The 15584-nt window shown below is 53.7% G+C and overlaps 1 protein-coding gene across 1 annotated transcript in view; it reads left to right on the top strand.

The window, feature by feature from the left end:
- Positions 1-15584, top strand: part of PTPRU (protein tyrosine phosphatase receptor type U) — a 74514-nt gene that overhangs the window by 57631 nt on the left and 1299 nt on the right. Inside the window, exons 26-29 of the mRNA XM_075722195.1 lie at positions 99-239; positions 10209-10334; positions 12689-12846; positions 13940-14075. Of these exons, the coding sequence (XP_075578310.1) occupies positions 99-239; positions 10209-10334; positions 12689-12846; positions 13940-14075 (561 nt within the window). The remainder of the gene's footprint in view (positions 1-98; positions 240-10208; positions 10335-12688; positions 12847-13939; positions 14076-15584) is intronic.

Genomic DNA, 15584 nt, shown 5'->3' with positions numbered 1-15584 from the left:
CACTCGTCTTCTGGTTGCACTGGTTTCTCGGGGTGTGACAGCAGTGGATTCAGTGCTGCCACCATGTCCTTAATGGTGCTCGTCTTCCCTCTCTGCAGAGCTACACCAAGAGCGCTGCCTTCATCGTCACCCTGCACCCGCTGCAGAACACCACCACCGACTTCTGGCGGTTGGTGTACGACTACGGCTGCACCTCCATCGTCATGCTCAACCAGCTCAACCAGTCCAACTCCGCCTGGGTGAGTGCTGCCGCCCCAGGGACTGTGCCAGCCCCGCAGGTGGCCCTGTCCTGCTCCATCCCCACCGCCTTGCAAGTGCTGCAGCCCCTGCCTTGCTCGCCCGGCTCCCTCTCCTCTGCAAGGGGAGACGGGACTGGCTGCAGCACCCAGGATTTTATCCCCTGTAAGCACAGGGCTGGCCAGCTGGAGCCAAAGATACGTGGCAGCAGCAAACCAACCTGGCTTCCTTGCGTTGGCGTCATGTTGGCGTTGCTTTACTGTACCGTAACCTTTGTGGATGTCCCGGGGAGATACAAGGTTAACGACAAGTATAACCTTGTTATAAAGAACTGATTTTTATCCTCCTTTTACAAAGGGGAAACTGAGGCACAGGGGATTTCCCACATTCATCTTCCAAGGGCACTGGTGGCTTGTGAACACCGCTTTACAAACCAGCCTGTTGCAAAGCGGCTGTCGCATGGGTTTTATGGTGTGATGGGATGTGCCGATGTGCTGCACTGGAGGGGAAGTGTCCTGTCACCCGGGGAGGGGGGACAGAAGGCGGGGAGCAGGGGACCATGCTCAGCCTCACCTCGCTTTGCTCTCCTGGTGCACCGCTCTCCAGGGGGATGCCTGGAGCATTCCTGCCGCCACTGGAGCGGATGTAAAAGTCCACTATAGGTCTGTAATGTTAATTCAGTGAGGAAATTTATTGGATTTTTACATAAAATTAGCATTATAGACTCTTAATGGATGTCTGGAGAAGACTTCATTAGCTGGCTTATTTTATGAGTTGAGATCAGATACTCGATGTAAATGACCCAAAACGGCAGTTGTACATTGATCGCAAGGATGCAGATGGACACTGCACCAGTACTGAGCGGTGTGTAAATACGCTGGTATTTATTTTTATATAAATATATAAATATGCTGGCCACGTGCAGAGCTGTGGAGTGTACCCACGCATCCCTCCATGCTGAGCTAATGCCATGTGCTCTGAAGGACCTTTGTGTGGGGTGACGGTAAGCAGACCCTGAGCATCGAGGGATGTCCTGGGGGGGGGTCTCTTGCCCTGCAGAGGTTTGCCAGGAGAGGAGGCAGAGCTGGCCCCAAAGAACTTCCCGGCTCGTGTGCTCTCTCAGAGGAGTTGCTCTTAGATCAGGTTCGTGTTTAACGAAGCGATCTGCCCACGGACATGCTGAAATGAGCAGGTTGGTGTGACCAGGGTCATTGGAGAGGCCCCTTCCAGCACCAGCAGCTGTTTCGACTGTCTAGAGCTTGACGATGGTGATGCAAGGGTTGAGTGTTTATGGGTAAGAATCAGGGGAAAGGCCAACAAGGCAGGTATCATGGTGGGAGTCTGTTATAGACCACCCAACCAGGATGAAGAGACAGATGAAATATTCTATAAGCAGCTGGGAGAAGTCTCACGACTGTTTGCCCTTGTTCTCATGGGGGACTTCAGCTTAGCAGATGTCTGCTGGAAATACACTACAGCAGAGAGGAAACAGTCCAGGAGGTTCCTGGAGTGTGTGGGAGAGACCTTCCTGACAGAGCTGGTGAGGGAGGCAACTAGGGAAGGCGCCCCGCTGGACCTGTTGTTTGCGAACAGAGAAGGACTTGTGGGTGATGTGATGGTTGGAGGCCATCTTGGACACAGCGATCATGAAATGATAGAGTTTTCAATTCTCAGAGAAGTAAGGAGGGGGGTCAGCAGAAATGCCACTCTGGACTTCCGGAGGGCAGACTTTGGCCTGTTTAGGAGCCTGGTTGACAGAGTCCCTTGGGAGGCAGTCCTGAAGGGCAAATGAGTCCAGGAAGGCTGGACATTCTTCAAGAAGGAAGTCTTCAAGGCACAGGAGCAGGCCATCCCTATGTGCTGAAAAATGAGCTGGCAGGGAAGAAGACCGGCCTGGCTGAACAGAGAGCTTTGGCTAGAACTCAGGAAAAAAAGAGTTTATTGGAACCCTTTGGAAGAAGGGGCAGGCAACTCAGGAGGACTACAAAGATGTCATGAAGTTATGCAGGGAGAAAATTAGAAGGACCAAAACTCAACTAGAACCTAATCTGGCTACTGCTGTAAAAGATAATAAAAGAAGTTTCTATAAATACATTAGCAACAAAAGGAGGGCTAAGGAGACTCTCCATCCATTATTGGATGCGGGGGCGGAAACATAGTGACCCAAGGATGAGGAAGAGGCTGAGGTACTGAATGCCTTCTTTGCCTCAGTTTTTAATAGCCAGACCAGTTGTTCTCGGGGTGTTCTCGGTGTCCTCTGAGCTGGATGACAGGAATGGGGAGCAGAATGAAGCCCCTGTAATCCAAGGGGAAATGGTTAGTGACCTGCTACACCACTTAGACACGCACAGGTCTGTGGGGCTGGATGGGATCCGCCCAAGAATACCAAGGGAGCTGGCAGAAGTGCTCACCGAGCCACTTCCAATCCTCTATCAGCAGTCCTGGCTAAGTGGGGAGGTCCCCCTTGACTGGAGGTTAGCAACTGTGACGCCCATCTACAAGAAGGGCCTGAAGGAGGATCCGGGGAACTACAGGCCGGCCTGACCTCGTTGCCAGGAAGGTTGTGGAGCAGAGCATCTTGAGTGCCATCCTGCGGCACATACAGGACAACCAGGTCATCAGGCCCAGCCAGCCTGGGTTTATGAAAGCCAGGTCCTGCTCGACTAACCTGACCTCCTTCTATGACCTGGTGACCGCTTAGTGGATGAGGGAAAGGCTGTGGATGTTGTCTACCTACATTTAGTAAGGCCTTTGACACCATTTCCCACAACATTCTCCTGGGGAACCTGGCTGCTCATGGCTTGGACAGGCACACTCTTCACTGGGTACAAAACTGGCTGGATGACCAGGCCCGAGTCTAGTCTACCCTTTTGAGTCCAGTCTACCCTTGACTGGTTTAGAGTGGACTTGGTAGTGTAGGTTAATGGTTGGACTGGATGATCTTAAAGGTCTTTTCCAACCCAAACGATTCGATGAAGAGTTGTGGTGAACGGAGTTAAATCCAGCTGGCAGCCGGTCACAGGTGGTGTTCCCCAGGGCGCAGTGCTGGGCCCAGTTCTGTTTGATGTCTTTATCAGTGATCTGGAGGAGGGCATTGGGTGCGCCCTCAGTGAGTTTGCAGATGGCACCGAGTTGGGTGGGAGTGTCGATCTGCTGGGGGGGAGGATGGCCCTGCAGAGCTGGATCATGTCCAAAGAAGAGCAACGGAGCTGGGGAAGGGTCTGGAGCACAGGGCTGGTGGGGAGCGGCTGAGGGGGCTGGGGGTGTTCAGCCTGGAGAAGAGGAGGCTGAGGGGAGACCTGATCGCTCTGCAGCTCCTGGCAGGAGGGGGCAGGGAGGGGGGGGTTGGGCTCTTCTCCCAAGGAACAAGAGATGGGACAAGAGGAAATGGGCTCAAGCTGCTGGAGAGGGTTGGGGAAAGGAAAGGTCTGTCTCACCATTGCTGTCTGCTATTTAAGGGGTTTTTTTGATGGCACACTCCTATCAGTAAAAAATTTTTGTGCATACGCCCCCCAATATATGTGTATTTATTTATTTATAAATTGTACGTATGTTCTCCTGTACTAATATATTAGGTACCTTATAAGACGTACACAGGCAGTAGAAATTAAAAAAGTAGGCAATAAAGACGAACAGTATTTGAAAACTATTTTTTATTTTACTCTAGTAATGGTACAAGCCCTCTTTTTGCTCTTGCTAAAAAAATACCATGAATAATAATACTTTATAGTGAGGGCTCTGTGATTGCCTACGCTTCATTAGTTTTGAAATCTTGGTTTAGCACTTTGTGACACAGCCATCCGAAGGGCTGGTTCTCAGTCCAGTTTATTTTGATACTTGGTTTAATGACTGTCACTGCAGAAAAAAGTTCCTCGCGCAGATGCGTAGACCCAAGTGGAAGAAGTGCATCGTCGGCTGCGCGTATTAAACCCCGATACTTGTTTTTCAGTCCATCCACTGCTTAGGCAAAGGGTTTTCTTGGCTGGTAAAAAAAAAATTCTTCCCTGGTGTCGGGCAGTTGTGCTTGCAAACTAACTGGAAGGTGTTGCATTTTGGGGGTTTTAGCAAATGCTCTCCCCGTAGCACAAGTTCCTTTGAAAAAGCGGTTACTTTATCCCTCATTGTTCAAGTGGCACCTTCACCTTGAAGGGACACCTTAAGTGTGTTCATTTTTTGGACAATATCTCCTAGGTAGCATACTACTGACAGCAACTGCTCATTGGCAAGTTTGCAACACTTGTTGTCTGGTAAAACAAAACTCCTTTAAGTTCAACAGCTCTTTTAAGCCCTTTGCCGCAAGATAAGCAGCAAATCTCCATGTGGTAGGAGACATTTTCATGGTTGCTCCCCGTCTCATTCCAATGTATTGTAAAGAAGTCGTTTAGTGTTGAGAATATACCATCTCTGTATATTTTCTCATGCGTAAAATGAAAATAAATAGAAGTTCAACTGTTTCCTTCCCACATCCTGATGGATTGTTTTGCGCACCCCACTTTGGAGACCACTGGCTTCGAAAACCGGAGTGAGGAATGATCTGGGTGTCCTCTGCTGGAGGCCGTGTTACAAGCCCAGAAGTCTTCAACCCCTGGTTTGGTGGGAGCGCCGTCCCCCTCTCTGGATCAGCGTTTTTGACATTTGTGATGTCATCAAGCGTGTTTCCGTCTGTGAACGTTGCTCGAACGAGTGTTCCCACTTTGATCGGCTTCTCAGTGACTTTGTGCAGACCTGGAGAGCTCTCAGACGCTACTGAAGATCTCCGATTTCCGTAACCCAAGCCACCGACTCAGCGATACCTATGCCTAAGTCATCGGGACAAGGCGTGAGCTGAAATACATTTGTCTGCTGCTTCCCGCTGCCACTTGAATTGGCTGCTGTCCTCTTCATCTGGCGTGCAGATGCTTAACTTGGGAGGTGGAATCACATACTCAGCTCTCTTACCTTGGGACCTAAATGAGGGAAACTCCACGATCGGACTGTGGTGTGTGGTGCTGCATGTTTACTGTGAACCTAGGAAATCGTGATGTACTTTCTCATGAGCACTGTGATTTTTTTGCGTCAACAGCTGTGAAGTGTGGAGGGTCCTGTAGAGCAGGAGTTACGGGTCTGCTCTCACCAAAACACGAAATTCCCTGTTCTGTGGAAAGGAAGGGGATCATGAAGCGGCATCTCGTTGAAATGCTTTGGTGAAAGCCTCTTCTGTAAAGGAAGCCTCAGTAAATGGTGATGGGAGAGGTTCTTCCTCCGGTGAGTCCAATGTGTGACTCCCGTAGGAGAGATTTACCGCTCTGCCAGCTGCAATGCCGTAGTTGTCCCAGAGGTGATGCAGGATGGGCAGGAGAAGCCCATGTGCGCTCCCTGCAGCCCCGCTGGCCCTGGCCCCTGGTCTGAGCTGGGGGAGGACGGGGCATGGACCCCCCAAGAGCTCTGAGGGATTGGTTTGGTTTGAGTGGCCCTGGGAGCTGGTGCAGCTCCTGGATTAGCCCCAGGCTGGCCTTTTGCGGGGTTTTGCTGAGTGCAGGGCTAGTGCCTGGGGCCTTTGGCTTGCGCGGGCTGGAGCCAAACCCTTCGTGTCCCTGAAGGCAACCCCCCGCCCGGGTGTCGAGACGGCGACTGTGAGACTGTAGAGACAGGACAAGGCAACTTGAAAGGATTTATTATTGAGAACAACAAACAATGTATTATTCCTTATTCCTATACTAACGTATTTCTACCTCTATGGCCTTACTTGCTACCTAGGATCTGTGCTATTTCTAGCCCAGCCCCTGCTGGGGTCCAACCCCATTGCCCTCAGCTGCGGTGTTTGGTCCGCAGGCGCAGGTTGGGCAGTGGCGGTGGGTTGGAGCTTGGCCGTGCGGTGGCCCTGGCACGGGAAGGGCAGAAGCTGCTGCCAGAACGGCCACCACAAACCACGGAGCGCAGAAAGGAGGCAGGCCAGCCCCGGGGACCTGCGCAGCAGCTAAATTTGTCTGCCCAGATGGAAGCGCGGGGCGTCCCACGGCTGGTGCGAGGGGACTGTTTGGGGCAGGGGGAGTGACACGGCGTGGCGAAGCCGTGGATGGAGCAGGAGCCGCCTCCTGGGTGCCAGCGGGGCTGTGGCTGCAGTGCCGTTTTGGTGGGGATGGACCGGCACTGCCCGTCTGGGCGGTTGTGTCAGCCCCTGGCTCGGTGGGTGTGGAGCTGGTGGTTGCCGATGTCTGGGTGTTGTTCTCCTCCTCCTCCTCCTCCTCCGCTACCGCCAGCTGAGCATCAGGTCGTCGTCTCCTCCTCGGGTGCTCTTGCTTCGCCTTGGGGCCCGGCGGGGATGCAGCTGGGGCTCTCGTTCTTTCGCCGCCACCTTGCATGCACATCCTGAGGAGGTTGGGGTAATCTCTCCTAAAAAAGGGGCTGTAGTAGAAGAGCAGCTACAAAATGCAAAGGAGAGCAGTTAGCTGCCATCATTGCAAGGAGGAGGAAGACAGAGATCCGATAACTAAGCATCTGCATCAGCAAAGACAAACTTGGGTATTAAAAAGGTCTCTCCGGGGCATTTTAAGCCTTGAGTTTTGGCTGAATAAAATGTTAGGATATGGTTTTGTTAAGTAAAAACCACCCTTGTGTTTCTGGCATTTGGGAGCAGAGAAGTGTAGGATTTTCAAAAGCTTAAAAACTGATGGAGAGACCCCAATACCGCTAGTTTTCACTAGTGGTACCACACCACTCAGCGTGGAATGGCCATGTCAGGAATAATGCAGATGCTGACGTGTATCTTGTCAGCATTCAGCAGATACCACAAGAAGATTTAAAGGTTTGGTGCAGCCAGATACAGCAAGCACAAAACCAGCACGATACGATGGGACTATGTTTCCGTTTCACGGATTCAAAGTCAGCAGAAATAACCAAAATCAATTTTGTCAGCATTTCTGCTCCTGCGAAATCCTGCGCTGGGAATTCCTGAAAATGGCCCCTGAGACAAAACCAGGCCATTTGTTCCCATCCCCATCTTCTGCCTTGTAAAGGCTTATTTTATCTGAGCATGAACGTCTCCCCTTGGAAGATCCCAAGGAATCTTTTGTGCGCGGAGGAACCGACGTACCTTGCCCAGAGCAGAACCTGCTGCTGCTACTGCTTGCAGCTCCTCGATGGAGGCAGATAGGAGAGAATCCCCTTCCATTTTGCAGAAGCCATGGAGGTTAAGCTGGAGAATGAAGCCTCGCATGGACTCGGTCTCAAAGATCCTCAGGGGTCCCCTCCTCCCCAGCACTTCCTTTCTGAAGAGTTTTTCTGCGATCACGACGCAGTTTCCATCGTCGCCCCACCAGATTGACTTGAAGCGATGGCTGCCGACGATCTTCCAGAGCTTCTTGAGGAACAGGCGGGCTGAAGCCGGGTTGGTCTTGGCGCAGATCTCCTCCCAGAACTGATAGCGTATGATGGGGACCCAGGACTCATCAGGCAAACCTCGCAGGGCGTTTTCTTCTGCGAGAGGTCCGGTGGCAGCATCCCAGGATGTCCCCATGTCACCTCCTGGATGGTCAGGAGAAGTTGAAGCCGCCCACCAATCTGGCTCCTCCGGGTCGGGAGCTCGGGATGTCTCTGGTGAAGGCGACTCCCTTTTATCTTCTTATTTCACAGCTTGGCTGCAACTTCCAGCGGTGGCCCTTTCCCCGCCAGCCAGGCTTGGTCCTGCCAGTCAGCAGGATGTCTGGCCGTGGTGCCGGCTCCCTGCGAAGTTCTCCAGCGTCACGGTGACGCCTGTGTTGCATCACGGTGACATCACAGCGTGGCGCCCGTCTCCTGGCAACAGGAAGTGGAAGACAGAAGAAATTGCTGAAAAGCACCTGGGAGGGAGTAACACCAGGCACAAGGATAAATTGGGAGAGGAGTGGCTGGAGAGCACTTCATTTTCTTTAACAGTGAACCTCTAGGACCAAAACCAGGAAATGACGTTCTATCAGCCTTTAAAATTACAGCCTCTCTGCAGGACTGTGTGGTTTTTTCAGTAAAAGAAAGGTTTGGTTTAGCTCCTGTAGGAATCGGCATTTGTCTTCCCTGTAGCTCATAGAAGTAACGCGCCGAGTGTGTTGGCTTTGCTGAAGTCCATCATGCAAACGTGACCGTATGAAAACAGGAATGAGGACAAAGGCTTTAGCTGTGGTTTGTGGCCCACGAGGCAGGGAGCAGCCGTTCATGGACTGCTCGGGAGATGCTCTGAACACCACCACTGAAGGGTGTTTTCAGCTGAAAATGTGAGAAGTGAGTTCTTGTCATGGCTGTTGCCTCTCCACGCCTCTGCGAGTCCCGAGCAGAGGGTGTCGGTGCAGAGCCAGCGCCCACGGGCGGCTCTGGCCTGCGCGGGCAGGCTCTCCGGTCCCGGCCCCGGACGGGGCTGGGCACGTTGCCGCATCGAGCCCTGGCTGGCAGAGGCGGCTGCCCCGAGCCTTGCGAGCTTTGCTTCCGGTGGGACAGACCGGCCTGGCTTCCCTCTGTGTGCAGAGAGGTGTTGAAGCCTGGAGGGTGGAAGCTTTGCCTGCACATGTGGCTGCGGAGGAGAGCGGCTGTGTTGTCCGGGCAGCGGGGAGGGCGACTGACGCTCCCGTGTGCGTTTTTTCACCTTGATTCACATTTACCCTCGTGTGCGTTTGGATAGCGGGGACCAAGCGCCTCTTCGAGAGCGCGGCGCTGCAGCGGTGCCGCCATCTTGACGTGTCCCTTCACTGTGACCTTCCAGCACCTCCGTCTGCAGCACAAACATCAGCTGAACCCCGCTGCGGTGGACCGTGGCAGGGAAGGAGGCAGCAAAACTGATTTTATTTCTCTCTCTTAACCCGTTCTTTCATTCCGTGGTCCAGAAATGCCCTGCGGCCTCGCAGGAGCTGCCCGCTCCTGTGCCGTCCTCCCCCAGGCCCCGTCCCCTGCAGCGGCCGCTGTCCCCTGGCGCCGTCCAACGGAGACTCTGCCATTTTTCTTCATTATTCAGCCCTGCCTCTCTCTCTGGATGTCTATTCTTCAGGGATGTCTGTGTTACAATATTTAGCTGGATCTTAAATGTTTACCAGTTTAGGACCAACAGGTAATAAATCAAACTTTATAGCAGGCAGCTGTGAAAGGTGACTTAGAGGGTATATCCCTTCCTTGAACTATGTCTTGCCGAAGCAAGTTTTAATATCCAAATTATAGCTCTGAGTCTAGGAGGCTTAGAGATCTTGGAGATTTATGGCCCCTATTAATAACCAATTATTTCTCAAACACATTTGCCATGCAGTTAGGCCCAAGCCGTTAGATGGCCTGAAATGCTAAATGCCCTGTTAAAGTGCAGTGACAAACATCATATATTTTGTGTCAGTGCTGGTTTCCCAGCTGTCGCAGTGTGAAAACATTCACATCCATATCCGTGACCCTTGGACCGAGCCATCCATCAGTGCCGTGCTGGACACGTTGTGGGGAGCAGGAGTTGCTCCCCAGCCCTTACCTGAGCTGGAAGCTGGGATCGCTTTGACTTGGAGGGATGTCTTGGCCGTGGGACGAGGGGGACTGTCATCCCATTTTGCTGTTGCTATTGATGGCAGAGCTGCTTCTGAAGCTGGTGGCGTTTGAAAGCAGACTTGGAGCAGCCAAGCCCTGCTCCATCATGGTGCAGGATCAGGCCTGTGCTTGCTGAGGCTGAGGCAGGGACCATCCTGCTTTCTTCCGGACCGGCAAAGCCCATCGCCGGCAGCATCAGCTGTTGTGTTTGTGCAGTGGGGAGAGGGCTACGTGGGTGCCAAGGGGGTGGACCTGACCCTTCAGTGTTGATCCCTCAACAAGCTGAGGCCACCCAGCAACGTGCCGTGGGTCCAGCGTCCCATCCTGGGGCTCCCCCCCGTGCCAGCAGCCCCTCTGGGTGTCCAGCACCACTCTATTCCACTCGGCGTTGCCGGTGATGCATGATGCCCTTTCCCCAGGTCCCAGTGCGTGTCCCTGGTCACGGTGAGCTGTGCCTCTTCTCTCCACAGCCCTGTTTGCAGTACTGGCCTGAGCCGGGGCTCCAGCAGTACGGCCCGATGGAGGTGGAGTATGTTTCCGGAGCGGCGGATGAGGACATTGTGTCCCGTCTCTTCCGAGTCCAGAACATCACACGGGTGAGGGTCTCTCCTCTGGCTCCATGCCAGCGAAGGGAGGTCGGGGGGGGCTTCCTGCGTGTCTGCATGTGTGCCCAGGTGCTCCCCAGGCACCTCCCAGTGCAGAAGGCCGGGTTGGGTGAGCTCATGTGCAGGGGATGGATTGCTTTTGTTACCTGCTGCTTTGGGGAAGGGCTGGGGCACCACTAAGAGCTTCTTTATATGGGTGAAGATCTCCTTCGGAGAGCAGAAAGATGATGCATCTAGTGAGGCCACGTAGTCCTAGAGCTTGGCGTTGCCCAGCCAGGTGATTCTCTGTATAAAGTAATGGAATGGTGCTGTAGATGCTGGTGTCTTCTTCAGCCTAATCCAGCTCCTCCAGAGGATGCAGGCCCAGCTCCTGTCCTGTCAGAGTGGAGCCTGTCCAAGCGCTGTTGGCTCCATCCAACCCTTCTGGAGTTCACAGCTCCTTGCAAGATTTCAGATAACTCTAGAGGAAAACCTTTCTCATCCTGCCTGGAGGTCCATCTCTGCCCTGCCATGCGTCTCTCACAGGATGGAGACTCCCTGCATGGGCATGGCGGCTCCCCTGGGACCAGCAGAGCCCTTTTCCTGCAGGGTGAGAAGATCTGCAGAGGTTTTCGCCTGTTGTCCTTGTTGCATTGGCACTCAGCTGGTTCAGCTTGCCTTTAAATGAAGAGAAATGTGGTCAAATTGGGAAGGGACAGGGACTGCGACGAACAGCCCTGTGGATGCAGAACTGCACGTGGAAAAAAAAAAAGCCGATTTAACTACAAAAGCCGTCCGTGAACAAGTGGCATCCCTGAGGTCTTTAAGTCTCCCGAGGGTTGCCAAGAGGCTGAGGCCAGTGCCCCAGTGGAGGTCATCGGGCAGATGGAAATTAGGGAGCTTGGAAAGGAGCATGCAGCTTGGCTGACAGCCCAGCTGGGAAGGGTACTTCAGTGTGGGAGCTGGGTCGGAAGAGATAAATCCTGATTATCTGGACTCTTAACACAAAGAGGGTTTTGGTTCGTGCTCCCCGTGGGAGCATCTGGCATTTCCTGGGTGTCAGCACAAAATCCTTCACTGAATGCGCTTTGCTCTCAGGTAGTAGAATGCTGAATTAAAATGCAGCATGATTGAAATCTCTGGATCTAAGAAGAGATTTCCCCAGGGAGCAGATTGCTGGAGGAGTGCTGGTAAATGCATGGAGCCGCTTCTTGCCAAGCCTTGCCGGCTGGAGGGGAGCTGGGCATTGTGGGGTGTCACAAGTCCTCCAGAGCCAGACAGAGCTTTCACCTGAGCTTCAAAACAGATCCCAAAGCTTTCCTTCCTGGGCTGTCAGAGGAGTTTTCTCCTGTTTTAACTCCACTCATTTGTTTCACCTTCTCCCTCTGCCTTCCTGGCTTCCAGCTGGAAGCAAAAGCTCGAGCCTGGGGAGGTCAGCTCGTCCCAGCCACATTGCCAACCCACATGGAGCTCCCGAAAAGGTTCAGAAAAGCCCCTGTGTGTTTGGGGTCTGCTGGTTGGAGTGGGCACTGAATGTCCCTGACACCCACCTCCCAGGCTGGGGGGGTCTCTGCAGAGCTGCAGGAACACCCAGTCCCGCTGGTTGGAGAGGTCTGGTGCTCACCCTGTGCATCAGGCATCTGAAATCAGGTGGATGGATCCCTCCAGAGCAGGGGATCCCCCATCTGCATCTGATCCCCGCTTTCTCCTCTGATGCGCGCTCCCCACGTGTGCGCCACCGAGGCCCGAGAGGCAGCTGGAGCGCGTGACCCATGGCTTCGTCCCATCGGGTGCTCCTGGTGCCCCGCGTACTTCTGAGCAAGAGCCCCACGTCTGCCTGGCTGAAGCCTGGCCTCATTTAGCTTCGTGGATGTAATCTTCCTCCTGGAGCCTGCTAACCAGATTAGGTTTCAAAACTAACCAGATTACCAGCATCTTAAGGCGCACTTCCACTGCTCCCCGCCTCCGTGGGTGGCAGCTTCTCATCAGCTTCCTGGTTTACAGTGAACACAACAAAATGCTTCCCCTGGGATCTTCTGCATGCAAGACAAGGACGCGATGGAGAAGCCTTGGGGAGGCTCAGGGGTCTGGTAACAGGTTTTGTGAGATATACAGACAGTCCGAGATGCTGTGAGTTAGGATAAGCCATGTCAACGGAGCTTCCCCTCCCTGGGTGGGATGGGGTGGTGGGACCAGTGTGAGCTGTGGAGAGGGATGAACCATCCATCTGAAAGCACCAGGAAAGGGTTTTTCTCTCTTCTGCCACTATTAATGTATGGCAAACCCCTCTTGCCCTCCATCACACCTCCAGCAGAGGCAAATGAGGGCAGCCCACGGGTTCAAGCTGATGAGGTTTGCTTTTCTAGTTGCAGGAGGGACACCTGATGGTCCGGCATTTCCAGTACCTGCGGTGGTCGGCGTACCGAGACACCCCGGACTCCAAGAAGTCCTTCTTGCACCTCCTGGCCCAAGTGGAGAGGTGGCAGAAGGAGAGCGGCGATGGCAGGACCGTGGTGCACTGCCTGTGAGTGTCAGCTGGAGAGGAGCGGGCTCTGGCATGGGGGGAGATGCCACCAGCTCATGGGTCCACAATTCTGCCTGGAAATCCTCTAAAAAGGCCTCACCAGGGTGACTTTGTCCCCAGATGGTGCTGTCTCTCCCCGAACATGAGTTTTGGGTGAGGCGCTTTGTGGTCGCCATGTCAAACCTCCTCTGTGAGATGGATGCTCGGCGGGAGTGACACCTGCTAGCAGCAACCCTGCTGTTCATGCCGGTCCCCTGCCTTGGCAGAGGTCCCAGCCCTGTCACCATGTCCCGTGCATGTAAGAGGCTCCAAAGGGACGCAACAGGAGCTGTGCATCTCCCGCTGCCTGCTTCTCATCGAGGTGGACATGCTCTCCATCCCCCTCCTCCCAGCTGCGTTGGGCTCGCACAAACACCCGTGCGTGCCCTCCTCGGATGGGACCTAGCATGTTCGCAGATTGGTAGAGACAGCAGGCGAGCCTTTAATCAAAAATTAATTACAGCCTCGTCCATCTTCATTAGCCGAAGGATAATTTGAGAACATGCTTTATGAAACACTGGCGTCATGTTCTCCTTTCCTCTCCCTGGTCCTCTTTGCTGCCAGGGATCAGACGTGGTGGTGTGGGATGGTTTCAGCCCGGGATGGGGGGAGGTACCCAGCGAGCTGTGCGCTGGGTGAAACGTGGGACGGTGCCTCCAGCCAGCGCTACCCAACAGGTCACCAGCCCAGGGTCACCCTGCAGATGGGAAGAGGGTGGTAGAGGCACACAGTGGCTTCCCCAAGGTCACATGAGGAATTGGTCCATGACAGGACTGGAAACTGAGCCCAGATGCCCAAGATCGAGCCCCGATGGTCCAAAAGGGTCTTTTCATGCTCTTTTGTGGCTCTTGTCAGGACCAGAGGGCAGGATCACAGCTCCTGCCACCCACCATGTGGGACTGGTTCAGGTCCCCTGGTTTTGGGGGGACTCTGGGATATGAGCCCCTGCTCTGGGACATCTCTTGGGGTGGACAGAGAAAGGGGAAATTAGAGGGAGCAGGAAGATGCTCTGATGCCATCTTTTCACCACCAACACATGTGTTCCTCCCACCAGGAACGGAGGTGGCCGGAGCGGCACCTTCTGTGCCTCCACCATGATCCTGGAGATGATCAAGTGTCACAACATGGCAGATGTTTTCTATGCTGCAAAAACCCTCCGCAACTACAAGCCAAATATGGTAGAGACCTTGGTAAGCACCAGACACTGCCGGTGTCTGCCCTGGCTGCTGGTTCCTGTGCATCCCTCCGGCAGGGAGGAGAGGTGCTGGGGGATGCTCACCTCCCAAAACCCCTCCTTTCCCATCCCAAATCCTGATCAGTATTGCGGGCATCCTCACGCAGAGCATGTCTTGGTGAGCGTGCCAGCACTGTGCCGCGGGCTGGGGAGACAGGGAGGTGAGGCAGCTCTTGGAAGGAGCCTCGGGCTTGCCTTCGTCTTGCCGTGCTGACACGTCCTTGGCGTCAGCGTTGGGCTTGTCGGAAATCCTTCCCAGGAGTAATAAGGCAGGTTCACATTAATTCACGGGATGTAATTGCAGTTCTTCAGAGGGTTTGCGGCGCCGGGAGCAGCTCCAAGGTGGAGTCAGACAAGTTCCTGTTGGAAATATAAAAGGGAACTCTGTTTTCAGTGAAATTAATGGGTGGACAAGCTGCTGGGGGCAGCGATGGAGCCACCTTTCATGATGGGGAGGCTGGAGGTGGCAGCAGGTCAGGGTGAAAAGCCCGTGCCCTATTTCAGGCCCTCGATAACAGGACAGAGGATGGAGCAGGCGCGTGTCCGTCCCCGTGGAGGAATCCAGGTGCCTAGTGATGTTTTAAAAGCAAGTCAGCTGGAAATGTTTACCCTGTTCAGATTATAAAATCCCTAAGTTGCAAAATGAAATGGTTTCAAGGAGGGGATGTGATTTGCATTAGGAATTGAAGTGGAGGAGAAGGTGAGGGAGGGGACGGGGAGCCGAGGGAGGGATGCAGATAATGAAAAGATGATGTGACAAGCATGAAGCCACCAGACCCATTGGGTTAAATTGCAAAGGTATTAAAAAAAGGCCACATTTCACATCAGGACACGAGCGTCCTCCAGCCTCAAATGAACCTGAACCGTCTATTCTGGGAATCCCAATCTACCGGAGTCACTGGGAGGCCGGATCCTCGCCCGGTGTAAAGAGCTGCAGCCCAGCGGAGAGCAGCCGGCGCGTAGCAGTTTCCCGCTGCCCGTGCATCTTCCCCCTCTGTTTGCCTGTGGGGTTTATTTTTATATGACGATAAATGGAAACAATCCCTTTTCTTAATCCAAAAAGCATTACGTGCTTTTAATCTAAGCTGTCGCAGCCTCCTCACTTTGAAGCCCTTCTCCCCTGCTGCCGGCTCCCACCTGGGGTCCCCGAGCAGCCGCCCACCCATGCGGGGGATAACAGGATTTTCGTGCTGGTGCTCAAGCTGCCGATGAGGATTTTGGGAGATGAGCTCTTCCCTTTCCCTCTCTGCTGTCACACTTGGTGTGATTCCATTCCACAATGTCCCAGTGCTTACAGCAGCATCAGAAACCTAATTTTTTTTTTTTTTTTTTTTTCCCCCCACTCTGGCTGGTTTTGCTTGTTGGATGCTTGAAGGAAGAACATTTCATGGGCATGGGCACGTCCAAGGTCCGAGCTCCCCCGTAGTTTTCTGTGCTGTGAGTTGTACAAGGACAGGAGAGCACA

This window comes from Pelecanus crispus, chromosome 16 (genome assembly GCF_030463565.1).
Source record: "Pelecanus crispus isolate bPelCri1 chromosome 16, bPelCri1.pri, whole genome shotgun sequence".
NCBI classification, from domain to species: Eukaryota; Metazoa; Chordata; class Aves; order Pelecaniformes; family Pelecanidae; genus Pelecanus; species Pelecanus crispus.
Note: the sequence above shows the minus strand (reverse complement) of the source record. Positions and strands in the feature narration are given on the sequence as shown.